The sequence below is a fragment of the Ipomoea nil genome, unplaced genomic scaffold, assembly GCF_001879475.1.
Source record: "Ipomoea nil cultivar Tokyo-kokei standard unplaced genomic scaffold, Asagao_1.1 scaffold2283, whole genome shotgun sequence".
Taxonomy (NCBI): domain Eukaryota; kingdom Viridiplantae; phylum Streptophyta; class Magnoliopsida; order Solanales; family Convolvulaceae; genus Ipomoea; species Ipomoea nil.
This window is the reverse complement of record NW_017618711.1, coordinates 358993-385922: the sequence shown is the minus strand read 5'-3', so window position 1 is coordinate 385922 and position 26930 is coordinate 358993. Positions and strand designations below refer to the sequence as shown.

The window sequence follows — 26930 nt, the reverse complement described above, 5'->3', positions numbered from 1 at the left end:
ATATCGATTAGAAAATTTAATAAATATTATATTGCATTTATATATTTTGAATTACCGATTTAAATAAACAAATTCAATATTTATTTACATATGCATGAACATCTCCGATATAATATTGCGTTGATATATTTTGAAATACTTATTTAAAAATAATCATTGGGCATTATCTCATTCGCGCAAAGCGCGTAAAAAACTAGTACATATATATAAAGGGATGGAATGGAATGGGAGTGGGGGCAGCTGCCCCTACGCTGGGTCCGCCCCTGACCTCAATAGTTTAAATGTTATACACTACATTATATTTTTGTAAAACAAGATTGTCCTTGCCTCATTATAACTCTATTACGACATATATAAAGATATAAAGAATCTTAGGGGGTGTATTCAATCATGACTTTCATTGAGTTTTAAAGACTTTTATGAACTTTTAAAGTTTGGAGGTATTCAATTCAAACTTTTAGAGAGTCTTTAAAAGTCAGGCGGTATTCAATCAAGATTTTTAAAGAGTCTTTAAAAGTTATGTGGTATTTAAAAAGTTATGAACTTCTGTAGACTTTTTAATTTTAAGACTTTTGAAGACTTTTCTTTCTCAAATATAAATATTTGAAATCAACCATCAACTCCAAAATTTCAAAATTTTCTTTCTAAAAACTTTGAATATTTTATCTCTCAATTTAAACTCTATTTTTCTCCCTATTTAAACTTTATAAACCTATATAAATTCAATAAAATTATTTTTTTCTTCATTATCCTATATTTTCCTCATACCTAAATCTACCAATTTTTCTCTCTCTCCTAAACTTTACAATCTTTATCTAAAAATTCGAAATAATATTATTTTTACTTCATTATTACTTGTTTATATTGATTTTTATTTTTTCTATGAATTTTTTATCCCTAACTTTCTCTAATTCTCCCTAAATACATGAACAAAGCAAATTTTTCTACCGTCAAATTTTAGTATATGTTTCATAATATTCATATAAATACTTATATATTTTGATTTTTTTTATGTTTATATTCGTTATATATATTTTTCCTTTTTTTTTAACAACAAGTTACTACGAATAGCTAACTACTGTTCGCAACAACAATTTGTGATTGCTAACAGTAGCACCTTGTTGTTGTTCGCAGTCTCAAATTGCTATTGGAAATAATAGTTCTTTGCATGATGTCTAGCAATATATCAAGTATAATTATATATATATATATATATATATATATATATATATATATATATATATATATATATATATATATATATATATATATTAATATTAGATTTTTATTTTTATTTTATGCAACTTGTAATTATATTTTTAAATATTTAATTTGATCAATTCTTTTATTTTAAATTTTATTGTTCAATATTGTTATGAATTTCTAATGAAATAGTTTTTTTTTTTTGTTGATGTTTATTAATAATATATATATAAGTAATTAGAAGTCTCAACATACTATGGATAAAAATAATAATGTTGAGAATGTTGATGTGGGTGAAGAACTATATAATAAGAAGAATTTTATGATATATTATAAATATTTTGTAAGAAAATTATAAATGATAAGAATCAAAATCATTGAAAGTTTGTAAAGATGTATTCAATTAAGAATTTCAATGACTTTTGTAGACTTTTTAAAATAAAAAGTTGATAAAAGTCTATGAATGTTTTTTATATAGACTTTTATAGAGTCTTATAAAGTTTTAAAAAGTTTTGAACGACTCTATGAAAGTCAATCAAAGTTTATTAAAATCTATCATTTTAAAAGTCTTTAAAACTCTACAAAAGTCATGATTGAATACACCCCCTTAACATTTGATAGCTAAATAAAAATAATTATATAATACATAATTTTCTTTAAATGTCATTATATTGTCGGTATAATTACCATATATAACGTAAAAATAATAAATAATTTTCTTTATAATTTTACACTAATCGTTTTTATGAATTTAATTTGCACATTATAGGTAACACAAAATTCTTTGATTTTTTTTTTTGGTATAAACCACAATGTGGTCCGGGTCTTTCTCTGTCCATTTGACGGTCCAGGTCCACCCAGTTCGCTCCGAAAGACACAAAAGTTGACCTAAAGGGAATTGAACCAGGTTATCTCAGAATTTTCCACAAATAAAGTTCATTTGTCAATTGAGCTATCCTGATGAGTTACAAAATTCTTTGATTAACATTCAGTTTTCTCGTTTCAACATAAATAAAATCCTCCAATATATAAATAAATATATTACAGCAATAAGTAATCGTTTCAGTATATAATATGAATAGATAAATAAAAATAATTATATAATAAATAATTTTCTTTAAACGTCATTATATTGTCGATATAAATACTTTTACACTAATTGCTTTTATGAATTTAATTTGCACATTATAATGTAACTCAAAATTCGTTGATTAACATTTAATTTTTTCGTTTCAACATAAATAAAATTCTCCAATATAAATAAATATGTTACGGTAATAAGTAATCATTTCAGTATAATATGAATTCTACGACGTTGGGAACAATGAATTCTACGACTTTTATAGTCTTTATTCATTTATTATTTTAAAAAAAAATTATTTAAATATAATCGTAATTTTAATATTAATTAATTAACTATATAAGACACATAAATACCATGTATATATCTATAAAAATGGGGCGAAATGTTGAGTCATTTTCATACCTCTAATTGTCCTTCTTTGTGTTTTTTGTTTTTAATACATTTTCATGGGAAGCTCTCAACTTCATGTTGCTCTCCTCTCGAGTCCCGGCATGGGTCACCTTATCCCCGTGCTAGTGCTCGGAGACCACCTCGCCGCCCGCCATAACGTGAAAGTCACCGTTCTCGCCATCACCACCTCAGCGGAAACTCAATTTCTTAAATCCCATATGAAAAGTAGTAGCCCCATAGACATAGTCCCCGTCCCCGCCATCGACGTCTCCGCTCTAATCGACGAGAAAACTAAAATCATCCCTCAGATACGGATAACAGTCCGGGAGGCACTTCCGAACGTCCGGTCCAGCATCGCCGCCATGGACCGCCGCCCTGACGCCCTCATCGTCGACCATTTTTGTACCCAAGCATTGTCCATTGCCGAGGAATTGGGGATTCCGAGGTACGCTTATTATCCGTCCACGGCGTGGACCGCAACTCTGAGCATGTATCTTCAGGTGTTTGATAGGACTATCGAGGGGGAGTTCGCGGACCGGATTGAACCGTTGAGGATCCCCGGGTGCATGCCGGTCCAACCGGAAGATTTTTTTGATACCTTGCTGGACCGGAGCGACCAGCAATACCGCGAATATGTTAATCTAGGGATAGAGTACACCCAGTTTGACGGGCTATTGATGAACACCTGGGAGGAATTGGAGCCTAACACCGTTAAAGCTCTAAGAGAAAATGAGGAGTTACGGGCTGTGGTGAAAGTACCTGTATACCCTATAGGTCCGTTGAAGAGAAAGGTGGAGGCCAAGAATGAGGGCGAGGGCAGAGACGAGATTTTGAAGTGGTTGGATAGGCAACCGGTGGAGTCGGTTTTGTACGTGTCGTTTGGGAGCGGAGGAGTCTTGACCGCGGAGCAAACGGCGGAGTTGGCTTGGGGGTTAGAGAATAGCCAGCAAAGATTCATTTGGGTGGTCCGGCCGCCCTGTGACGGCGGTCCCGACAGCTACCTCGCCCCCAAATTAGAAACTGGGGATGATGCCTGTGGCCCGGATTACCTGCCAGACGGGTTCCTCTCCCGGACTCGGGATGTGGGATTTGTGGTCCAAATGTGGGCTAACCAGGTGGAAATATTGACCCACCCATCAGTGGGCGGGTTTCTGTCTCATTGCGGATGGAACTCGACTCTGGAAAGCTTGACGAACAAGGTGCCAATCATTGCATGGCCGCTTTACGCGGAGCAGAAGATGAACGCGGCCATGCTGGCGAAGGAAGTCGGGGTGGCCGTGAGGCCAGCGGTGGCGCCGACGGTGAAGGTGGTGGGGAGAGAGGAGATAGAGAGAATGGTGAGAATTCTATTGGAGCATAATGAAGGGAAAGGCATTAGGGAGAAAGTGAAGAAAGTAAAAGGTAGCGGCGAAATTGCACTAAGCAAAGGCGGATCTTCCTACAATTCCATGTGTGAGCTGCTGAAAGATATTGATACAAGAATGCACACTCGGACATTGCACTAAGCAATAAGGGCGAATTGATTTTAATTAATCTCTCTTTATTTCTTGTTTTGTGATTTTAGTTAATCTCTCTTTATTTCTTGGTTTGTGTTTTGTGAGTGAACTTAATTACAGTATACAAATTTATGGCTGTTGAAACCGTGTTTGGCCATACAGTTTGGTGCCTGAATGTCTGTCAGCTCCTTAATTCTCCATCTCTAGATTTCTCTTAAGCAGGTTGTATCATTGATGGTTGTCCTAAATTGGTTAGGCACTTTGAGCCTGTGTTATATCATTTTATTCGTAGATCATCGAATGTGTTAGCCCACACTTTGGCTAGGGCTGCAAATCTGCAATTCCCAATTCGGTCACTTAGTTAGACATTCTTCTGTCCAATATTGTATTCAACACTTTTTTTAGATTGCTTAATTTAAGTATTATGTTTTACCTTCAAAAAATATTAAAAGTATTAAAAATAAAAATAAATAAATTTAAGAATCATGAGAAAATATTTAAAAAAAATAAGTGAAGAAAAATAGTTGATTTGGTCAATAAACCTAACAAGTAAAATGGGGTAAAAAAATTATTTTATTTAAAATTAAACAAAGATGTTACCAACACTTCTTTTTATAGTAGTTAATATTACTCTTATATTATAGAATTTGACGCATTGGATTATATTACAGCTACTTTCCAACCAGTGGAGGATACGAAAGGAGTTTATCTATTGACTTTGGAAAAAAAAATAGCTATAGTAGATTTTGTATGCGATATAGTCATATAGCTGGTTTTTCATGGCGCAAAACCAAGTCAATATTTCATCAAAAAAAAAAAAACAAAAAAAAAAAAACAAAAAACAAAAAACAAAAAAGGACATTGTTGTATCGGCTTTTTTAGAGTATAGTATTTATTCAATATACTTTATTTATCAGTTACACAAATGACATTCTATATCAATTGTACCCAAAGAGACAATAATGCGATCTTTCATCAAGGAGAATTACAGAAGTACCAATTAAGTACAAGGTGCACTGTATTGGTTTTGTAGTTTTTTTGGATGGCATAAAAAAACTTACAAAGTGTTGTTATTAATTGAAGATCGGTGTCATACATTGGCTCTGTTTGGCAAACCTAGCTGAAAAGCTATAAGCTAGGAGCTGAAAGTTGAAAAGTTATAAGCTCGGAGCTGAAAATTGAAGAGCTGTTAAATTAGCTGTTATGATTAAAAGTGTTTGGTAAAATTAGCATTTTGATAAGCTGATAAATGTAAAAAGACTAAAAAGGACATCTTCATAAAATTTAAATCAGTTTGTTTATATATTAAAATTTAACATTTTGTCTTTAAAAAAAATTAACATTTTAAAATAAAACTATTAGCATAATCATGATCTAGCATCTCATAATGAAGTAGCAATATTGTTGCAAATCTCATAATAATAATAATAATAATAATAATAATAATAATAATAATAATAATAATAATAATAATAATAATAACAATAATAATAATAATAACAATAATAATAATAATAATAATAATAATAATATTTGCGGTGAAATGTGAAAGATGCGGATAAAGGAAAAGAGAAAATGGTTTTAACTAGGAAGGGTAAATTATGTCATTTCTTTAAAATAATAAGGATAAAAATGGAAAAAAAGTTAAGAAGTTACGAACTTATTTTGAAACACTACCTAAAGTAGCATTCCAAAATAAACTCTTATTTTAAGTTAGGAGTTTATTTTGGGAACATTACCAAACAGAGCTTATAGCTTATTAGTAGCTTAAAATAGGCTATAAGCTCTGCCAAACAGAGCATGTGTGAGATTGAGAAGCAATTCAAACAAATTAACCTAGGTATTAATTGTTTAACATTTTAAACTTTTAGAACATTTAAAATCTTTATAATTCGTTCAATCACTTATATGCTTTTGTGTAAATCGCACAATCTTTAATACAAAAGCGTTCAATTCATTTTTGTTTCATATTCATTTGATAAGCGTTTACAAACATTTTTCTTTTGATAAACATACTAATTTTATTAAATATCATGATTTTACTCCCCTAAATTTATTATTGATGTTTTGAGGTTGGATTTTAAAGTTTAAAGGAATTTTTCGTTTATTTAAAAAATAAAGGGAAAAAAAGTTCATACATAATCAATTTGAAGGGTAATATTGTACTATGAAAATTAGTATGTTACTTGTGCAAATGTGCGATGCAGGAATAATAATATATACTCAATAATTATAGTATTTATAAAATTTATATAGTGCAAAATGAATAAATAAATTATCAAAATATTATATAATATTCTAACAATCTCTAGTCACAATAAAGTATGTTTGTTATCTTATATCAAATTTTGTTTTATAACGAATTAGTATTAAATTAAAAAAAAAAAAATCATAGGCCAATCACTTGTCATACTCCAAAAAAACAATGGTGATACAAATGAGCTATACCAAAAAAAGTCATAAAGATTTGACCCAATTTGTGAGTATTTATAAGTAGTGGACACCTAAAAGTACAGTTATGGCGTCGTATTGGAGCAAGGTGGACACGATTCGACAACATAACAATTGGTCAAGTACCAGCAATTATATCATGGACCATGGTTCAAAAGCGGCGTCGTTTCTTTAAGTAAAGAAACGGTTGTCGTTACAGCTTAACAGAACGTGTATTTTTGATTTGTTAAGTACAAAATGAAACGACAGTGTATCTGAAATGAAACTACCTCACATATTGAATGAAACTGTAATTGAATTGAAATGAAACTCTAGTTGTGTTGAAATGAAACTGAATAACAGTTTCACATATTTGAGTCTATATTATCCAGTGAAACTGTAGTTATATTGAAATGATAATGTAGTTGTGCTGTAATGAAACTATAGTGTATATAAAATGAAACTGAATAACAGTTTCACATATTTGAGTGTATAATGTCAAATGAAATTGTAGTTATATCGAAATGAAACTGTAGTTGTGTTGTAATGAAACTACAGTGTATATAAAATGAAACTAAAATAACAGTTTCACATATTTGAATGTATATTATCCAATGAAACTGTAGTTATATCGAAATGATGATGTAGTTGTGTTGTAAAGAAACTATAGTGTATATAAAATGAAACTGAATAACAGTTTCACATATTTGAGTGTATAATGTTTAATGAAACTGTAGTTAGACAGGTAAAAAAACCATATACTTTTCTTTATAAAACCAATAAACCGGAAAAAGATAGATTGTTTTGTGAAAGAATTTTTAGGCCTATACAAAGTGGAATTTGCGCTTGTCGAAATTACCGAGTAATCGGAGATGAAAAAGAATAATCCAAATTTTGTGAACAATGCAAAGTCGAATTTATTGATTTTCGGATACAAATGTATCAAATGGGCTATATCAAACTCGCATGCCCAGTAACCCATGTGTGGTATTTAAAACGTCTTCCGAGTTATATTGCGAATCTTTTAGATAAACCTCTTAATGATGCATTGACATAGAACAAGTTTCCTAAGCTAAACTATGTGCAACTCTATTCGCAGTGCGATTAACATGCATGAGAGATGGCTACTTGTGAGATTGAATTTAGCAAATCTTTAACATCCAGAAATACAAGATCGATCACAAGAATAATCATCAACATTCTGCTTCAAGCTTTGGATAATCTGTAGCTCATCTGAATCAACTTTGACGTGACTAACCATGGTACGTTCTTGACCTAAGTAAGAGCTTCCCGGATAGTCATTGCTTCGACTTCCATAGGTGTGTATGTAGACACCCTTCCCTGGTATGCATGCTGGTGCAACCTAAGGACCCAACCTAAGTCACTTATTATATATCCTTGTTCGTTAAATTTGCGAAGACATATATAGTACCACGTCACTTACGATGACATTAGTACTAAGATTATTCATGCAGATGCTATAGCACTTAGGTGTGTATGTAGACATCCGTTGTTCTATGTACACATAATGGAGTTCATCAAAACAAAATTTCCAATTAGAATTACTAAAAATGTGGGAATTATTTAACAATTTGTCCTTCTAGTAAAATTTCCGTTAATTTTTTACCAGAAACATAATTGTCGTTTATAGTAGGGATATAATGATGATCATTTCCTTTTTGTTAATTTTTAGTTTTACAATTTTGGTCCCATAAGAAACATAATTGTCGTTTATAGTAGGGATATAATGATGATCATTTCCTTTTTGTTAATTTTTAGTTTTACAATTTTGGTCCCACGTACGAATATTGAGGCATTAATAGTGTTGATCCAAAACTTTAAAAATATGCAAAATTGGTCGAAGAGTACGAATTTCTTAGCGCAAATGGTCCTTCCAGTGAAATTTTCGTCAATTTTTCACTTGAAAAATTATTTCCCCTTTTTAGTAGGGGTATGATGTTTTTTTTTTTTTTTTTTTTTTTTTTTTTTTTTTTTTCATTTTACCACTGTGTTTTCGCTATATCTTATCTCGAATTATCCTGCAACTTCACCTTGCACAGTCTAATTCAGGTTCGAAAACCATCCACAAAGTATTTTGCGTTGGTGACTTTGATCGCCCCGGCCCATTGCGGGAAGGCGACGACCTGAGTTCCGATGGTGAGTGCTTCCACTCGCAATGAGTCACAAAACGCACCATGAAAGGGTGAGCCAACACCTCTTCTTGCGGACACCATTGCACCATTTTGGCAAGCTCACCGGCTTGAAGGTTGAGCCTTTGCTAGGTGGCTTCATGGAACAAAGGAAATGAACGCTAAAGTTCACTAACTCGTGAGCTATATCGTCGATTTGTTCCTGTCTCAAGACGACAATACTCCTGAATGATATGTACACCACAAAATGAGGTATTCCAGTGAAAGATTGACAAAAAAAAGACCATTATACCCCTGTTATAAGGGAGAAATAATTTTTTTGGTGAAAATTTGACAGAGACTTCACCGAAAGGACTATTTGCACTAAGAAATTGATACTCGTAGACCAATTATGTAAGGCTGTGTTTGGAAACCCGGAAAATGATTTCTGGAAATCATTTTCTGATTTTTTGGTGTTTGGCTACACTTGAAAAATCCAGTCAACGGAAAATATTTTCCATTGACTGGGGAAAATGTGCTCAATTTGGCGGAAGTCATTTTCTGCCCTTGCTATTTCTTTTTTTTTTTTTTTTTTTTGGCTTCTGGCGGAAATAGCTATGGTTTCCGGCGGAACTGGTTCTGCCAGAAACCAAGGTTATGATTTTTGGCGGAACCCAGTTCCGCTGGAAACCAATGGTCCAGATTTTTCTTTTCTTTTTTTTTTTTAAAAAAAAAAAAATATAGTTTTAAACATTTTAAAAATGTATTTTTTTATTCTAAATAAAATAATTAAAATATTTAATTATATCATTATACTCATTTGTCAGAAAATGAACCAAACACACCAAAGCAGTTTTCCAAATGTAACCAAACACTGGAAAAGGAAAATGTTTACCGAAAAATGACTCATTTTCCAGAAATCATTTTCCAGAAGTCATTTTCCTGCTTTCCAAACGGACCCTAAGTTTTGAAAGTTGTGGATAAACATTGCTAATGGCACAATACTTGTTGAACTAAAAGTGTGAAAAATTTAAAAGTGACGAAAAGTAAAAAAACATTATACCCCTATTATAAACATAAATAATTTTTCTGGTGAAAAATTGACGGATATTTCACAAGAAGGACCATTTGTACTAAGAAATTGATACTCGTGGACCAATTATACAAGTTTTAAAAATTATGAATTAAAATTGTTAGTGCCACAACAATCATGAGACCAAAAGTGCAAAAAACTTATTAGTTTTCAATTCAACATGTAATCCATACTCCCATCCTATAACTTTTAATTTTGAATTTGATGAAGTCATATATATTATGTAAACAATATGAACAATATCTTAATTAATTAGAATAATGATATGCACCCTCCAATCTTCCCCTCTTTAGAGACATTTTTTTTTTTTTGAAGATGAAAAATTAATTCATTAAAATATGAATAAGAGTGTTCACAAGAAAAGATGGAGGAGAATCAAACCATTCCCCGCAACCTGACACAGAAAAGGCCTCCCTAGAGACATTTTCTAATTTTCTAATTTGAGGAATTACCTTTTTTTTTTTAAGTAATGGTGTGGTCACTCAAGTAATAGGTACCAATGATTTTGCCACAATATGGGGAAAATATTAGGGAAAAATTAAAATTTGGAGGGGAAGTAAACAATATATATTCATTGCACTAATTAGTTAAAAATTTTACAATACACATTTAATACAATATATACAAACTATCTAAACAATACTATCATATATACACATTCAATAAGACTATAAAATATACACACATTTAATAGATTATTCCTTAATCTTATCCATACATTAAAATATATATATATATATATATATATATATAACAAACAAAAACAAAGGCACTAATTGTCTAATTGATCATAGTCTCCTAGAGATGAGAATTTCATATGAGTCCTTTGCCGATCAATTTATTTTTGTCATATAAAAAAATAAATTATATGGAGTAGTAAAATAACATATCAATCACTTCTTCAGGATGTCGACATGAAAAACCGATTGTGTTTTGATAAGAATACCTTAAGATTAAACAGTTTCATAATGCTCACTTAGAAAAAACGAGGACGAAAATCAAAACGTTAGTTATAACTTAGGGATGGAAAGTAATTACCGCTAATATATAGAAGTTAATTTTACAATTATTCTATAACTTAAAAAAAAAAAAAACAAAACAAAACAAAACAAAAAAACAAAAATAAAAAATGTAATTTTTCATATTTTATATTTGAAAGATATTTTTAATTTGGAGGGAAATTGTACCGGCACACCTATAGCTTTAGTATATCGATATATAGATATGATGAAGGGAACGAAAATGGAGGTTAGCTCTCAAGTCTTCTTGTTCAGCGGTTCTCAATAGGCTGCGGGGCAGGCTACGCCGCTGTCCCCACTCCACTCACATATACCCCTCGCTCCTCCATTTTCTCTGTTTAGCTCTCCACCAGCTATTGCTATCGTTCATAGGTACGTCCTTTCGAAGAACTGCGAAAACTACTTTAATCTTGATTATCGATGCTTGATCACTACTCACGATCCGTGAATTTCTTTCAGTCATGTTTGTGTTTGAGTGTATTATATGCGTTTTTGCTTTCATCGCGGTGATATATTTGCTTCGGAACTGTTGCGATGATGTTTCCCTGGAGTTTAATTTGCTCTGTTTGTGGCATAAAGTAATAGCGAACTGCCGGAGTTTCGATTTACCGATTCTTTCATGATTTGAATTTGGGAATAAGGTTTTGAAATTTGATTTTAATTAAATCTCTCTTCATTTCTTGGGTTGTATTTTGTCAGTTACTACGCCTGGTTTGTGTATTGAAATCAAATCCAAAATCAGCTCTAAACTTGTTAGTTGGTCCATATGGGACTTGTTCTTGCAGCTGTGTTTTGCTCTGAACCATTCTTTTCTATGTATTCTCGTTCTGTGTAAGTTTTGGTGTTTCTATGCTTGTGACTCAAGAATGGTGCTGCTGAACATTTGAATGGGTATATAATTATATATTTTGGTTATCATGTTCCTACTTCCTAGTGATCTATTCAGGTCAAGAAGTTCTTTAATCTGAATGGGCCTTTTTCACATGAAACAAATGAATAGTGATAGTGAAAGAGTGGTAGTGAATAGAGAAGCTTATGGTTATGTGAATTATAGCTTTAACAATGGTTTCACATGGTGATTTCCTTTGAACATTTCCTATTTAGTGCATTTTCAATTTGTCATAATAAATATATGATACTAGACTTCTCTCAAATGCCTCTGTTATCATTGGAACATTCTTTCTAAAGAAAGTACGAAACACTTAAAATCTTGGTCAATTTTAATGATGCTGTTACTATGTGATGATGTTTCTTTGTAGTTAGGAATAGTGATTAGTCAATGAGAGGATAAATGTTCATGGGATTTGTTAGTAATATGGTTGCTTTGACATGTTTATTGCAGCCCATCAATCTCTAGAGATACTATTGGTTGCAACAATGGATCGAGGAGAAAGGCTACAAAACCATCCTTCTGCATCAAACAGTGAGCTTCTCATGGATCTTAAGGATATCATTAGAGAACACGCCCTTCCATTCCTTCCTGCTAAATCACTGTTCAGATTCAAGGCTGTTTGTCGAGACTGGAAGCTCCATATTTCAACACCATCCTTCCACCATAATCAATCACTTTGTTGCCGTAACATATCAGGCCTTTTTTATCAAACTTCTGAAAATTGTACTGTCTTCGTTCCAATTCATCCAAAATCTTGTGGTGTACCAGATCCATCTTTGAGTTTTCTGCCAGAGCCTGTTGTCATTAGGGCCTCATCAAATGGACTGTTGTGTTGCCAAGGACGAAATGAAAACGGGTACTACTATTTGTGCAATCCAGTTACAAAACAATGGAAAAAACTTCCAAAACCTACTGCTTGTCATGGATCCGAGCCAGCAGTTGTGCTGATATTTGAACCGTCACTGCTCAACTTTGTACCTGAGTACAAACTCATTTGTGCCTTCCCATCTGCTGGTTTTGATGGTGCAGCTGAATTTGAAATATACACCTCCAAAAATAATACTTGGAATGTTTCTGGGGAGCTTCGTTTTGGAGTTCCAAAATATTCTCTACGGTCTGGTGTTCACGTCAATGGTGTTGTTTTCTGGCCTGTGAGGACTGGTTGCATTCTTTCTTTTGATCTAACCAAGGATAGTTCACAATTACTGGACAAAGAATCTGGTGACGATGACTGCTTACTGGGAACATTTGATGAAAGGCTTTGTAAGGTTTGTTACAGATTGCTTAACAATGAAGTGTTTGTCCCTAGTGTCTTGGTTAATATCTGCACAAATACAATGCCTTTGGTGTGGGAAACTAAAGTGGTGATTGATCCTAAAGACACTTATATGCCTTTGGATGACTGTGACACCAAAGCTGTTGCTGTAAACAGAGATATTGTGGTGGTTGAGAGTAGGAAGACATTTTACTCCTATGATTTTGAACACAAGGAAACTAAAACACTACTGAGCCCGCCTCAGCCAGCTGATTCGTATTATATGAGATCGGTGCCCTATGTGAATAGCCTTGTTTCACTCTGAGGTTGTCTCTGTTCACCTCATGTACTTTCATAAACTCTCAAGCTCCTAGTTTGAATCTAGTTAAGGGAATAATGTGATGTTTTTCTATCATTTGGGGGATGATTTTCTTTTTTTCTTTTATATTTGAATTGTAGAAATGGTTTCCATTGTGGCATCTTTAGTTGAGGGAAATTTTTAACTGATGAGAAGGTTTATATTGCTTAGTCTTTTTATGGCATGAAGTATCTGTTGAACTTCGAAATCTTTTTTAATGCTTGTAAAGAAGATTGGGCACTAGTTTCCATCTAAAGTTGGTCTAGGACAAAGAAGATAATGTCTGTAATCTAGTAACCAAGCACTGGACTGCTCTTCCTCGTGCCCGCCAATTCGAACTCAGTGAGAGGAAGATGCCCAGAGCAATGTCCTTTGGCTTCCTTTGCGTTCCTGCGCGCTGTTCCCTTTGCACCACCCCTCAGCAATCGCAATGTGTAGACAATTCTCGCTATAATTGGGTGGTGGTTCAAATTTGTGTTTCTCCACCCATTTCCCGGGACAAATACATACTTCAACTCTTCTCGACTGGGGGATGGAAAACTTTTGTGATTTCATCACCATGGCCCATAAAATCAACGTTTCGACTCCGTTCTACTATCTTTCTTGTCCCCTATAAAAGGATGCTACATATGTTGCTTAGTGCCTATATTCTTGTGTATGATCCCTATAATTCTCCTAAAAAATTTTCCCGTGCAATTGGTTTGCCAATTGATATGGAAGCTGAGGGGTGTCGCGCCCATACCCTTGGACTCTCCGAGGATCGTCTTCGTTTAACATGCGTTTTTGATATTCCATCAGAAATCCCCATATATTATATATGGGAGCTGGAGGACTACGAGTTTGGTGCACAAGGTTGATATTAGTAGAATAAGTATGCTTCTCTCCAACCTAGACCTTCTGGAAATTCATAATAGATCGATCTGGATCCGGTGAGATCACCTAATTAGGTGAGATTGTGAGATTCAATTCTCATCATTCCTTTTTTTATTTTAACAGTTTTGATTTGAGGTGTTCTTTTAGTGTTTGCTGTTGGTGTTTATTATGTTTAGGGGCTGTGTTGTAATTTTACATACTCTTAATTAATTAGCAAATAGAGTCCCGAGATTTTATATGGAATTGAATTTGCGTGTGCAGCAGCGTGATGCTTCACCACCGACTTGCTTCGCGCCGAGTCCGCCTCAAATTCCACAGTTCCTCTCCGTTGCCGACCCTCTCTGTGTGCGTTTCTCCATGGTTGGCTCTTCCATCAGGCAGTCAAAGTATCGAAAGAGGAATGCACTTTTTTTCCTTTCTGTTGGACAAGTTACCTTCTGATGTTTAAGTGGTCTCATCCTTGTATGGTTAGTAAATTGGTCATATTTGGTGGAAGGTTTTTATTATTCTTCCAAAAGGCTGACCCCCAACCCTAAGGGCTCCCCACACCCCAGCCCGACAGAGCGGTGAGAGGTTGTAAATCATGGTGACTCAACTGAACATTAATCACAGAGGCTAGACCGGTGCTCACTGCGCACAAGGAGCCCTCCTCACTTTGAGAGGTTGCTCCCACACTGCCGCTGGTGAGACTCGATCGCTGGTCATTCTTCCAAAGTTTCACCTCTATGACCAGTTGAGCTACCCATGTTGGAAGGTTTATTATAATTGCACTGTCACTTCCATCATATGCAGTTTAAGATATGCATAATATGATTCCAGTAATGTATGAATAATTTTGTCATTCCATAACAATAGCAATAGTGGTGTCTATAGTTTGAGTCTTAAAGGGTATTTGTTGTGGCAATCTTCTACGTAGTCACATATATGAAAACTATTAACTCTTTAACACTTGGATTTGGAGTAGGCTTGAGACAGTAACTCTTTAACACTTGGATCTGGTCATCTTCTCCAATGGAGAAGACGACCAGATCTGGTCGTCTTCTCCACTGGAGAAGGCGGCAGACGGCTGCCTGCCGCCTTCTCCAATGGAGAAGGCGGCCGTCCGGTCGTCTTCTCCGGTGGAAGACGACCGGACGGCCGGAAAAATTCGCCGGTCACCGGAATCCGTCACCGGTGGCCGAATTTCATCGCCGGAATTAAAATGACCGGTAAAAACAGGTCATTTACCGATTTTTGGGCTTCATTGACCAAATTTAGCATGTTTGAGTGTTTAATTGACCTTTTTTAAAGTTTAGGAGACTAATTGACCTTTAGGGTAATGTTTAGGGGTCTATTTGACCCTTTTCTCTTTCCTTTTTAATATTGCAGGGAAATTTGGTTCATGCTCATATTTCAAGGGAGCATTTAGAGGCCTTATAGGCTTATTCATTTTGTTCATGCTCATGCTATGAAGATACAGTTGGAAATTATTCTTCACCAACTTATGTAGTAGATAGAGTTGGAAATTATTGTATTTTTTTTTTTTTTTTGCAGGAAACAAGCTACCTAGCAGGGTAACATGTACCAGTGAACAGGTTGAAGACTATTCTTATCTTTCAATACAGAATAGTGACAATTAATGGTATTCAGGAACCAAGGTGCAGGAACAAAATGCAGTTAACCAGAGAACGTCATTTTCCCTTTTAATACATGTAATGTTGTTAGCTAATGTATTTTGAAAACTTCTTTATTCCAAAAATGTTTTTTTTTTGTGTGCTCATAATATAAATAAATACAAACAATACTTTTTTACTCCACAAACTACAGGCTTTAAAAGTCTCTTCGAAAAAAGCAGTCATTTATTTCCCCTTAACAAATGTTTGGATTAATTAAAAAAAAAATGAACACTTAGAAATGCATATAAGCCACAGAAAGAATAGGCTAAAAATAAGTCACTTAACTTCTAGATTATGTTATCTTTCATACTCAGATTTCAAAAAAAAAGAAGGCATCGGACTATTTTGGTCATCATCTGTCTATTCTATATTTTAAAAACATGTATATTGTGCATTAAATTACTCCACTCCCATGGGGAACAAGGTTTGAGAAATTAACATTTAGAGCTGCTGATAAGGTTACATGAAGAACATACTCAGATTATAAAAAAAAAAGAAGACATCCAACTATTTTGATCATTATCTGCCTAAATCTTAAAAACATGTTAGTGGAACAGTATGCCAAAATGACTTTTTAATATCCACATAGCATTATAGGCACATTTGAGTATAATTATGGCAGCACACATTATTTTTTCTAAAGCTCAAACAATCATCGTAGATTTAAGCATTAAATGCAGAAAATCCTAGGTAAATATAATGTTGGAAAATTAGCTTAAAATGGCATAAAATGGCATATTAAGTGGCTATTTTGTGGTACAATTATCCGTGGGGTCCACTTTCGATTTGGGCCGGGTCAAAGTGGATTCGGATTCTTCGTAGTAAGACGAAGAGATTGATATATTGTACGCTCAAAATGGATAATGGGTGAATGAGATATTGATTCTCAAAGTATACCCATTTGAGTTGGGAAATGAAGGGAAAATAGTGGACTTTGTCCCACATTGGTTTGGAAACAGGATTTACCCCCCTTATATACATGAGCTCTTTTGAGCATTATAGAATTGTATAGCATAAAGGAGGTAGTGCAGATTGAACTCATCTGTTACGAAATTAATACTGTTTTAATTCCAATTTTAAATTTAAATTCTGAGTTTAATCCTATATAAAGAGAGGTAGTGCAGAAGCTTTTTACACAGTACAGAAAACGAAAGTTTAATCCTATATAAAGAGAGGTAGTGCAGAAGCTTTTTACACAGTACAGAAAACGAAAGGCTGTTTTAATTTCAATTTTAAATTCTGAGTTTAATCCTATATAAAGAGAGGTAGTGCAGAAGCTTTTTACACAGTACAGAAAACGAAAGGAATTCCAGTAGCTTTCAGCTTCTCAAAACTCTGCTTCTACTCTCTTCTTTACCAACTTGTGTTCACTGCTTTGCTTTGTTTGCCGGGTTCCTTGTTTAGGTGCTTAAACAAGGAATCGTAGCACGTTTTATCCTGGGAAACCTAGGCTACAACGCTCCTAACACTTGTGGGGGGTAGCAAATAAGGTTTTAAGGAAAAGAACTTTGTGTTCAAACTCGTGCTAAACCTATATCCAAACACTCCACCTTTTCCTTCCCAATTTTTCTGTTTTCCCATATAATATTAATCTTTTCGTAGGATTATTATTTTTGGGATTTTTCAACCATATTACCCAACATATAATTTCCAGTATTAATAGACTCGAGTTGTACAACTGAGATTAGAGCATCTGAAATATTATAAACCCTAAATATGACAGAAAATTATTGTATAATAAACAAAAAATAGGGTAAGATGTTTAAAAGGTACTTATCTTTGTCAGCGATCACAAATGTACACAATTGGTCCATAAAAATAACAGATTTGCCGCCGGTACCAAATAATTTCACTTCATAATCTGGAAATTAAGGAAAAATAGACCACACATCATGGTTAGATTCCCAAATCTGTTGAGACATGCATGTTCTCAACTTAATTAGAAAATAAAAGTACTTAACATATAAAATCTTTTCAAATGAATAATATTTACATAGCATATTCATACTTAAAATTGAAAAAGACTAAGAATTTTTAATAATATAACAACAATATTTATAATTTTAGTCCGTGCATCACACGAGTGAAATACTAGTACTTTGAAATATTTATATTTAAAAATAATCATTGAGTATTATTCCATTTGCGCAAAACGCGTAAAAAATACTAGTAAAATATATGAAACTATTTTGTTGTCCTTAAATTTGCTTATGGATGAACTTTTAACATAGGACCAAAATGATTAATATTTTCAAAATTGAAGACTTAATTGGGCAAGAAAAATTGTTGGTAATTTCGTAATAGTGAAGCAATGATTTCGGTAAGAGTTAATTACTGAAATTGTCCCTTAACTATAGCGAAAGTACCAATTTGATCCTCGACAATTTTTTTTATCCAATTTAGTCCTCGACTTTGAAAATGTTAATCATTTTGGTCCTCCGTTAGGTAAGGTGTTAACAGCCTGTTAAATTAGAGGTTATTCATGGAATTTCACTCCTATAATGCTTGTCCTTCTCCCTGAGATACACAAATGCATCACACAAAATTGCTCATTCTCCTTTCGTTTTACACTTTGTTAGCATGTCTGTAGTTTCACATTTCCCAAATCACAACCACACTCCCTGCACAATATGATTTCTCAATGACCTTTTCGCATCAAGCAAGCTAATTAGGTTCTCTCAGGTACGGTGGTGTATGTTATTTTGAACAAGTAGAGGATGAAAGAAAACGGAAATATAATGTGAAGCATAATAATGATGAGGTATGCCCCTATCTTCATCTTCTCACCAACACCCCACACTCAAGACTAGGCTTGTACCAACTACTTTTGCCCCTGCAGGTGACACCAGAAGAAATGGAGGCATTTAGTAGTTTAATTCTAAATCCAATGGAAATTGGTAGCTTTGAGTCTGTTTAGCGGCGAAGGTTTGAGTCTATTTAGCGGCGGCCTCTTTAGAGACCAAAGCTTGGATTAGGCGAGTCTTGACTTCCCAGGCGGTGAAGGGATTGCAACGCAGCCGTGGACTCCTTCACCAGGCTGGCGAACACATCGTCGTTCATCGACGCAGCCTTCAGCAGCGTCAGATCTTATCTGTACCGTTCGTACACCCTCGATCCGAACATCGTCGACATCTCCGGCACCATCCTCGGCCACGCCTCCATCCGACTGCTCCAATACGAGGAATGTGTCTTCCTATGTTACGGGTGAAGAGAAATCACAGTCGTCTCTGCTTCACCATAGCCATAGCTGCTCCAGCTCCAGAGCAAATTGATGCCAAATGCACTGTTTTAGCATGAGGGGTTTAAGATTTGAGGGAACGGCGATGGAGTATGGCCTAGCGACAGAAGTTGTGCTTGTGAAGCGAAGGAAGGCGATCTGTATGTTTTGCCATTAATGGATGGCAGCGGTATATTTTACCATTAATTAATGGAGTCCAGGCTACCCGTAAGGGAGTGAAACTCCATGAATAACCTCTAATTTAACGGACTGTTAAAATGGTTAAAATTTTTAAAGTCGAGAATTTAATTAGGTAAAAAAATTGTCGAGGACCAAATTGATAATTTCGCTATAGTCAAGGGACCATTTCGGTAATTAACTCTTTCGGTAATAAACTCTACCTATAAAGTGCGAACTAGGGTTTGGGAGAATTGGCATCACCGAACAGAACAGAACAGAACGAAGCTATCGATCGCCTTAAGGACGCCAGGTTGATGGAATTCTCAGATGTATCCTCTGAGTTGTTGTTCAGTAATCTGGGCGAGAACTTGGTAGTTGAAATCCTGGCCAGGCTCCCCTGCAGAACAGCAATCCGGTTGAAATTGGTATGCAAGACATGGTGTTCTCTTATTTCTTCTCAGTATTTTATTACTTTATTCAATCACCGCCGCCATGACCCATCCCTTCCGCCAATTCTTCATTCATCGTCTGCCTGCATTATATTCCAATCTCAGATTGACCCCTTTTCCCCGATCGTTTGCGGTGGATACCCCCACCCTGATGCCAATTTGTGCGGCTTCCGCAAGCTGGATTTAAGTTTCCTTCCCTGTCCCGATCCCCAACTCAGAATTTATTTGAAGGTTTCGTGTGCTGATTTAATTCTATGCGCCCCCATATGCGTCCTCACCACCTTCCCCAAATTCCTATCCCTATTCTATGTCTGTAATCTAGTAACCAAGCACTGGACTGCTCTTCCTCCTCCCCCCCAATTCAAACTCAGTGAGAGGAAGATGCCCAGAGCAATGTCCTTTGGCTTACTTTGCGTTCCTGCGCCCTGTTCCCTTTGCACCACCCCTCAGCAATCGCAATGTGTAGACAATTCTCGCTATAATTGTGTGGTGGTTCAAATTTGTGTTTCCCCACCCGTTTCCAGGGGCAAATACAGACTCCAACTCTTCTCGTCTCAGGAATGGAAAACTCTTGTGATCTCATCACCATGGCCCATCAAATCACTGTTTCTTCTCCGTTCTTCTGTCTTTCTTGTCCCCTATAAAGGGATGCTACATATGTTGCTTAGTGCGTATATTCTTGTGTATGATCCCTATAATTCTCCTGAAAAAATTTCCCGTGCAATTTATATGCCAACTGATATGGAAGCTGAGGGGTGTTGCGCCCAAACCCTTGGAGTATTTGAGGATCGTCTTCGTTTAACATGCACTTCGGCTCTTCACTCAGAAATCCCCATATATTATATATGGGAGCTGGAGAACTACGACATGGGGAAGTGGAGTTTGGTGCGCAAGGTTTATTTTAGAGGAGATATGTTTCTCTCCAACCTAGACCTTCTGCATCCTAATCTTGATCCTAAAATTAAAGACACAGGATTTAACCACATAGATGGGAGTTATTTTTATTGGACCAATTCTTCTGGGTGGTTCATTGGTAATGGAATTATTAATTCAATTACTCATCAGTGGTGGCCAACACCAGTGCCACCACTAATCCGCGGCTGCACAATTCAAAGTAAGTTAATTAAAAAGTATTAATTTCACACAATATCGATCTAATCTTTCATCAGATTTCTATGGCAGTTTGTTTAATATTTCCCATTCTAGTACTTCTCTGGCCTTGTGATTGCTCCCCTCAATTAGCTTCTTATTATATATATATGGCATATATATAATTTGTATAGCTTGCTCAGTGGCCGGCTAGCACATTTTATTTGGATTATAGTTTAATTTGTTGTATCAATAATGTTGCATTTGGATATATATATATATATATATATATATATATATATATATATATATATATATATATATAGATTTAAGATCATATGAGAACACCTGCTTAGGTGAGAACGTGAGAACAAATCGTGTGCATCCATCTTATAATTTTTAATGGTCTAGATTAGATTAAGTGTGTGCGAATGCGCATTAAATGTGTGCGAATGTGTGCAAACGCGATTAAATGTGTTTGCACACATTTAATGCGCGTAAATGTGTTTGCACACATTTAATGCGCGTTCGCACACACTTAATCTAATCTAGACCATTAAAAAATATTAAATGGATGCACACGATGTGTTCTCATGTTCTGTTCTCACTGGAACCCTACCATATATATATATATATATATATATATATATATATATATATATATATATATACTTTTTTGTCCTAATATATTTACATGTTATAATTGCAGATAATGAAAATACTCTTGGAAATTCATAGATCGAGTTTCCTCACCTTTTGCCCATCTATTTGAAAAAACAACAAATTTGAAGGTTTCTTTTTGTTTGATCATTGTGTTTTTTTTTTTTTTTTTTTTTTTTTTTTTCTGAAAACAAAAACAGAGAGATATATTAATTAAGGTCCAAGCTCAAGACATGGGCAATGGATGAACAAGGGACAGTAAAACAGTCCTTACAGTCAGACAATGACAAGGCTTCCTTAGCTAAACAATGGGCAACCCTGTTCGCAGACCGTTTTGCAAAAAGAAAGCTCAAGTTAACAAAACTAGAAGTTATGGATCTAATGTCTTCCAAAATGAGATCAAAAGAAGAAAAAGAGTCATGCCCATTCAAGATTCCATTCACTGCCTGGAGGCAGTCACTCTCAACTTGCAGGTTGTCAAGCTTTGATCTTTAATCCATTTCAGCGTCTCACGTATACCAATTGCTTCCGCCTCAGATGGTTTGAAAAGGCAGCCCAAGGTAGACTCCTAGCAGCAACAAAACAACCAGCCGAATCGCGTAGAACAAAGTCGAACCCCATCCTATTATTGTGTTGATCAAGTGTTGCATCAACATTGAGCTTGAACATTCCAAATGGAGGTTTGGTCCAGGTAGTAGTAATAATAGATGGCCTGGCAGTAGTGTTTTTGCATAATGGCAAATAAATGAAGCTGATAAAACAGATTGATTCCAGATGTTTTCATTCCTTGCATCCCAAAATTTCCAACAAATAGAGATAAGAATGCAGATATCGTTGGCAGATTTCGTAGAGAACAAATACTCAAGCCATTCAGAAAATGAGCTTATGGACTGATAGTCTACACCACCGAGAATATCCCAACATTCCCGAGCCAAAGGACATTGCACAAAGAGATGGAAAGGGGTTTCCTCCTCAGTATGGCAGATTTGACATACGTCCGGAACCTGAACATGCCTTGATTTCAGACGATCATGCGTAGGGAAGGAGGACGTACACAACTGCCAGAAATTTTTTTTGATTCTAGGAGGTACTTTGAGATTCCAGAAACCTGACCAGATAGGAGTTTCAAGTATGTGAGCATTTCTCATGAGTGCTTTGTAGCAACTTTTCGCAGTGTAGTGTCCTTTATCGTCCTCCATCCAAATAATTTTATCTGCCGTTACATGATCCGGGAGGGGGATGCTCTTAATCAGAGTGCTATCATTTTGGTTAAATAAAGAGTTAATGAGACTAACATTCCAAGCAGGCACATTAGGATCCAAGAGAGATGCAATTGTCATGTCATTTGAATGAGATGTATTTACAGATTGAACATAGGGGCAGTTTGTGATTGGAAGCCATGGATCAGACCAAACTTTAATTGAATTTCAATCCCCCACTCTCCATCTACATCTTCGTTTAAGAATAGTTTGTGCTTCAAGGATGCTCCGCCATATGAAAGAGGGATTACTGCCAAGATGTACCTCAAGAAAAGTACTGTTTTTTTTTTAATATTTAGCTTTGTAAGTACGAGCAAGCAGGGAATTAGGTTGAGTGGTGAGTCGCCAAGATTATTTCCCGAGCATTGCTATATTAAATTCCCTGATCTTCCTGAAGCCCATACCTCCCCATCTTTTAGGGACACATAATCTATCCCAGCTTTTCCATCTGATTCCACTGGATCTTTCACTGTTCTTTCAATGTCCTTACCTAACTCAATAGGTAGTAGAAAAACACTCATGGCAAATGTTGGGATGGCTTGTATGACATTCTTAAGGAGTATTTCCCTCCTAGCTCTGGAAAGGAATCTATGAGTCCAGCTTTTGATTCTCCCCACAACTTTGTCTTTGATATAGCCAAGAATTTCGCATTTGTTCCTCCCAATAAGGGTTGGTAAACCAAGATAATTCCCGTTCAGATTACCCTCTCTCATGTTCATAATATTTGAAAAACTATCTCTTGAGTGGGCAGTGGTATTCTTACTAAAGGTAAGGGTGGATTTGGTGTAATTTACAGTTTGGCCAGAAACAGCAGCAAAATAGTCAATGATGTTCTTAAGAGTGATGGCCTCAGAAGGTGTGGCTTTACAGAAGATATAGCAATCATCGGCAAAGAAGAGGTTAGTGATTATTGGGGCATTTCTAGCAATACTGACACCATGGAGGGTTCCTGCTCTTTGAGACTTTTGGAGCATCAAGTGTAGGGGTGTTCAATCGGTTAACCGAACCGAATTAACCGAAGTTTTTTTTCCTTTAACCGTTAACCGAACCGAAGTTTGCTCTACCGAATTCACCGAACCGAAATTTTTTTCGGTTAACCGATTAACCGAACTTTTTAAAGCTAAAATTTAAAATTCTAAAAATAACACTTAAAATAATAAATTCAATTAAAATAAAATACATATCATAATACATTCATAACAAAATATAAATAACATGAATTATAAACTCCAAACATCCATAATTTTAAATTAGTATTTATATTTATATTATTATTTTTATATATATATTAAAAACTTCGGTTAACCGACCTTTTGAACCGAATTAACCGTTAACCGAAATTTTAAAATTCCTCTGACCATTAACCGAACCGAAAAAGTTCGGTTCGAAAACGGTTAACCGAACTTTGTCGGTTCGGTCGGTTAACCGAAAATTATCCAAAGTTTGCACACCCCTAATCAAGTGAAAAACCTCGAGAACAAGGATGAAAAGATAGGGTGACATGGGGTCCCCTTGCCTTAATCCCCTACCAGGCACAACAGATCCAATAACTCTACCCTCAAGAAGTATTGTGTAATTTACTGTATATATCATTTCTCGTATAAGACTAACAATGTGATTAGAGAAGCCCAATTTAGATATGACCCTCAAAAGAAACTCCCAACTAACCCTGTTAAAGGCTTTACTCATATCCAATTTGACCCCAACATAACCCACTTCGCCCTGATTTTTCCTTTTGAGATAATGGTTGACTTCATAAGCAATCATTATATTGTCAGAGATTAGTCTACCTGGGACAAAAGCCGATTGAGAATCGGACACCACTGTGGATAGCAGGGGCTTTAGGCAGTTGGTTAGAATCTTGGAGAGGAGTTTATATAGAGTGTTGCAAAGGGCTATAGGCCTAAGGTCTCCCATAGTCTCGGGTTTGCTTTTTTTTTTTTTTTTTTTTTTGGGTATAAGCACAATGTGAGTTGAATTGATATTCTCTGGAAGCTTACCCATGCAAAAAAATTCAAAACATAAAGCATGTAATTCGGTGCTTAAGATATCCCAGAAGAATTGGTAGAAGCCTGGGTTTAATCCATCAGGACCAGGGGATTTTTCGGGTTTCATATCAAATAAGGCAATCTTGACTTCATTAATAGAAACTCTATCACACAAAGATGTATTATGCAGATTGGAGATGATAGGATCAATGCAATCAATCACAGAATCAATATCACCAAGAGCAGGGCAGAATAAATCATGAAAATATGAGGTGATTAAAGCATCCAGTTGGGTACCTTGGTTAATCCATGTTCTGTTGCTGTCCTTAAGCTTAGTGAGTCAGTTAGCTTGTTGTCTTCGCTTGACAGTCTTGTGAAAAAAACTAGAGTTTGTGTCACCATCTTTGAGCCAGAATTGCTTGGCTCTTTGCCTCCAATAGTCACTTTGATGTTGTAGGACACGAAGGTACTCAGATTGTGCTTCCTTAAACAATGTAATACCATAAGGGTCTCGTCTGTATTTTGTTGCTTCCATGCGTTTGCGCCAATGATCTAGACATCGCTGGAAATTGCGTGCAAAGTGTTTACCCCAAATCCATATGGCTGTACCACAGATCCCCACCCTATCCATAAGACTATGTCCATGAGTATTTGACCAACTCTCGATCATTATGTTTCTGCAATGAGCTTCCCGAAGCCAGAGATTTTCAAACCGGAAGCCTGTGTTGTGAATAGGAGGCGCTCGTGGCAAACTCTGGAGGAGCAGAGGCATGTGATCACTCTTTGCCGTTGTAATGGATTCTGCTTTCGCCATAGGGAAAAGATCACTCCAGGAGTCTGAAGTAAGAACTCTATCTAACTTGGCTTCCACCCATAGATGAGTACCTTTTGAACGCTCCCAAGTATATTGATAGCCACTGAACCCAAAGTCTAAGCCCACTTGATTCCACTGCCTCACGAAAACCAGAAATAAGTCTCATAGGTTGAGGATTTCCTCCACGTTTTTCATCCGAGTGTAGAATGTCATTAAAATCACCCATAACTGCCCAAGGGAGAGGATTTATGTCGGCCAAATCCAGTAAAGCGCCACTCGCGAAAACCAGTTTCCATTCTGCCCACTGGCCGTTGGTGTCTAGTCTGAAGAGCCGTAGAATCTAGTAAAGCGCCACTCGACTTCATCCACATTGAGACAGACTGCCACGTCTATATGATGTTTAGAGTAGGATAGAATGGAAACTGATGTGCTTTCCTTCCAAAAGAGGGCTAAGCCATCGCTGTGTCCTTCATTTCTAACACAGAACATGCCATCACAACCAGGCACCGAACAGTTTCTCCATTGATGGATTAGAATCTTCAACAGGTTTTGAGCAGTAATTCTCCGTATGCCCAATGAGTCCACAGATAAAACAAAAATTTGGTAATCTCTCATAGCGGAAGTTGATACAGCTCCAGTCCCCACCGTTCTTCCTGATGGGTATTTGACTGATTAAAGGCTTTGTGATGTTTATGCGAACCCGGATTCGAATGAAAGAATTCCTGGAGCCATTAAAGGCCTTTTCATCAATACGTATGAATTCCCCAATGAAATTTCTAATGGCCTTTGCTGATCTTTCCGAGAAGAAACCAAGTGGCAGATCGTGAAGTTGGACCCAGAACTCCGCAGTGTCGAGAGGCATGGAGGATGGTGGAATTTCCGGCTGAACTCTTGCAAGGACCAGTAGATTTTGCTCGAAGGACCAAGGCTCATTCTCAAGAACACGATTCATGTCGATTTCGTGGAAAAATTGGAAGAGGAAAGTGTTATTTGATAGCTCTTTGGCAGCTACACCTCTGATTGGACGCCAAAAAGTTGCCATAGTATCACGCATAAACGGAAATTTGATAATTTTCTCAGTGATTATGCGACCAACAAGAGTGAATCGGAAGTCTTCGGAGTCGTCGTCAAAACCCAGGTCAAGACCCCCAATATCAATGTCATTGAGGTCTGAAGTTTCACTCGGTGGTGGTGGAACAGAGGAAGGTGTTTGGGGTTGTTGGGGGGGGGGGGGCGGGGGGGGGGGGGGTGTTCAGAAGATGTAGATGAGGATGGGGGGTGGCTGTTTTGTGTGTGTGGCATCATGACAAGGTGAAGAAAGCCGGAGAAAAAGATTACAATGCAAAGGGGATACTTGCTACTAGGGGTGGGCATTTCGGTTTTCTTCGATTTCGGTT

General features: G+C 35.8%; 5 protein-coding genes across 9 annotated transcripts; 3 read left to right on the top strand and 2 right to left on the bottom strand.

Moving 5' to 3' along the window:
- The first annotated feature begins 2699 nt into the window (after positions 1-2699).
- On the top strand, positions 2700-4182 carry LOC109151132 (anthocyanidin 3-O-glucosyltransferase 5-like). The gene has a single exon (XM_019299051.1). It carries the CDS (start codon positions 2734-2736, stop codon positions 4180-4182), a length of 1449 nt encoding a protein of 482 aa, XP_019154596.1. The 5' UTR covers positions 2700-2733.
- Positions 4183-11091: 6909 nt separating this feature from the next.
- On the top strand, positions 11092-13436 carry LOC109151110 (F-box protein At5g49610-like). 4 transcript variants are annotated; one of them, XM_019299024.1, is made up of 3 exons: positions 11109-11149; positions 11195-11216; positions 12187-13436. In XM_019299024.1, exon 3 carries the CDS (start codon positions 12222-12224, stop codon positions 13314-13316), a length of 1095 nt encoding a protein of 364 aa, XP_019154569.1. In that variant the 5' UTR covers positions 11109-11149; positions 11195-11216; positions 12187-12221; the 3' UTR covers positions 13317-13436. The 4 variants fall into 4 exon arrangements, 3 of the variants coding, with proteins under 3 accessions (XP_019154569.1, XP_019154570.1, XP_019154568.1); XM_019299025.1 differs by having other exon boundaries at positions 11132-11156; positions 11202-11216; XR_002049258.1 differs by lacking the exon at positions 12187-13436 and adding an exon at positions 11681-11735 and having other exon boundaries at positions 11092-11216.
- A 4240-nt stretch (positions 13437-17676) lies between these two features.
- Positions 17677-26709, bottom strand: LOC109151078. The gene is made up of 2 exons (XM_019298990.1): positions 25017-26709; positions 17677-17738 (listed from the first exon to the last, which is right to left on the bottom strand). The coding sequence occupies exon 1, from the start codon at positions 26585-26587 to the stop codon at positions 26027-26029; it is 561 nt and encodes a 186-aa protein (XP_019154535.1). The 5' UTR covers positions 26588-26709; the 3' UTR covers positions 17677-17738; positions 25017-26026.
- Positions 19483-22247, top strand: LOC109151077 (F-box protein At5g49610-like). Of its 2 annotated transcripts, none has more exons than XM_019298988.1 (2): positions 19483-20837; positions 21673-22247. In XM_019298988.1, exons 1-2 carry the CDS (start codon positions 19589-19591, stop codon positions 21687-21689), a joined length of 1266 nt encoding a protein of 421 aa, XP_019154533.1. In that variant the 5' UTR covers positions 19483-19588; the 3' UTR covers positions 21690-22247. The 2 variants fall into 2 exon arrangements, with proteins under 2 accessions (XP_019154533.1, XP_019154532.1); XM_019298987.1 differs by lacking the exon at positions 21673-22247 and adding an exon at positions 21522-21625.
- On the bottom strand, positions 25060-25904 carry LOC109151131. Its single transcript, XM_019299050.1, has 2 exons — positions 25756-25904; positions 25060-25672 (listed from the first exon to the last, which is right to left on the bottom strand). The coding sequence occupies exons 1-2, from the start codon at positions 25902-25904 to the stop codon at positions 25060-25062; spliced, it is 762 nt and encodes a 253-aa protein (XP_019154595.1).
- Positions 26710-26930: the final 221 nt, after the last annotated feature.

Excerpts from the sequence above, each read along its gene's own strand:
- LOC109151132 (XM_019299051.1), top strand. The coding sequence starts at position 2,734 with ATGGGAAGCTCTCAACTTCATGTTGCTCTCCTCTCGAGTCCCGGCATG.
- LOC109151110 (XM_019299023.1), top strand. The coding sequence starts at position 12,174 with ATGTTTATTGCAGCCCATCAATCTCTAGAGATACTATTGGTTGCAACA. Across the intron at positions 13,217-13,249 it reads ACATTTTACTCCTATGATTT|GCCTCAGCCAGCTGATTCGT; the intron begins TGAACACAAGGA and ends ACTACTGAGCCC.
- LOC109151077 (XM_019298987.1), top strand. The coding sequence starts at position 19,589 with ATGGAATTCTCAGATGTATCCTCTGAGTTGTTGTTCAGTAATCTGGGC. Across the intron at positions 20,838-21,521 it reads CCGCGGCTGCACAATTCAAA|ATAATGAAAATACTCTTGGA; the intron begins GTAAGTTAATTA and ends TTATAATTGCAG.
- LOC109151131 (XM_019299050.1), bottom strand. The coding sequence starts at position 25,904 with ATGTGGATGAAGTCGAGTGGCGCTTTACTAGATTCTACGGCTCTTCAG. Across the intron at positions 25,673-25,755 it reads TCTCCCTTGGGCAGTTATGG|GCAGTGGAATCAAGTGGGCT; the intron begins GTGATTTTAATG and ends GGTTTTCGTGAG.
- LOC109151078 (XM_019298990.1), bottom strand. The coding sequence starts at position 26,587 with ATGCGTGATACTATGGCAACTTTTTGGCGTCCAATCAGAGGTGTAGCT.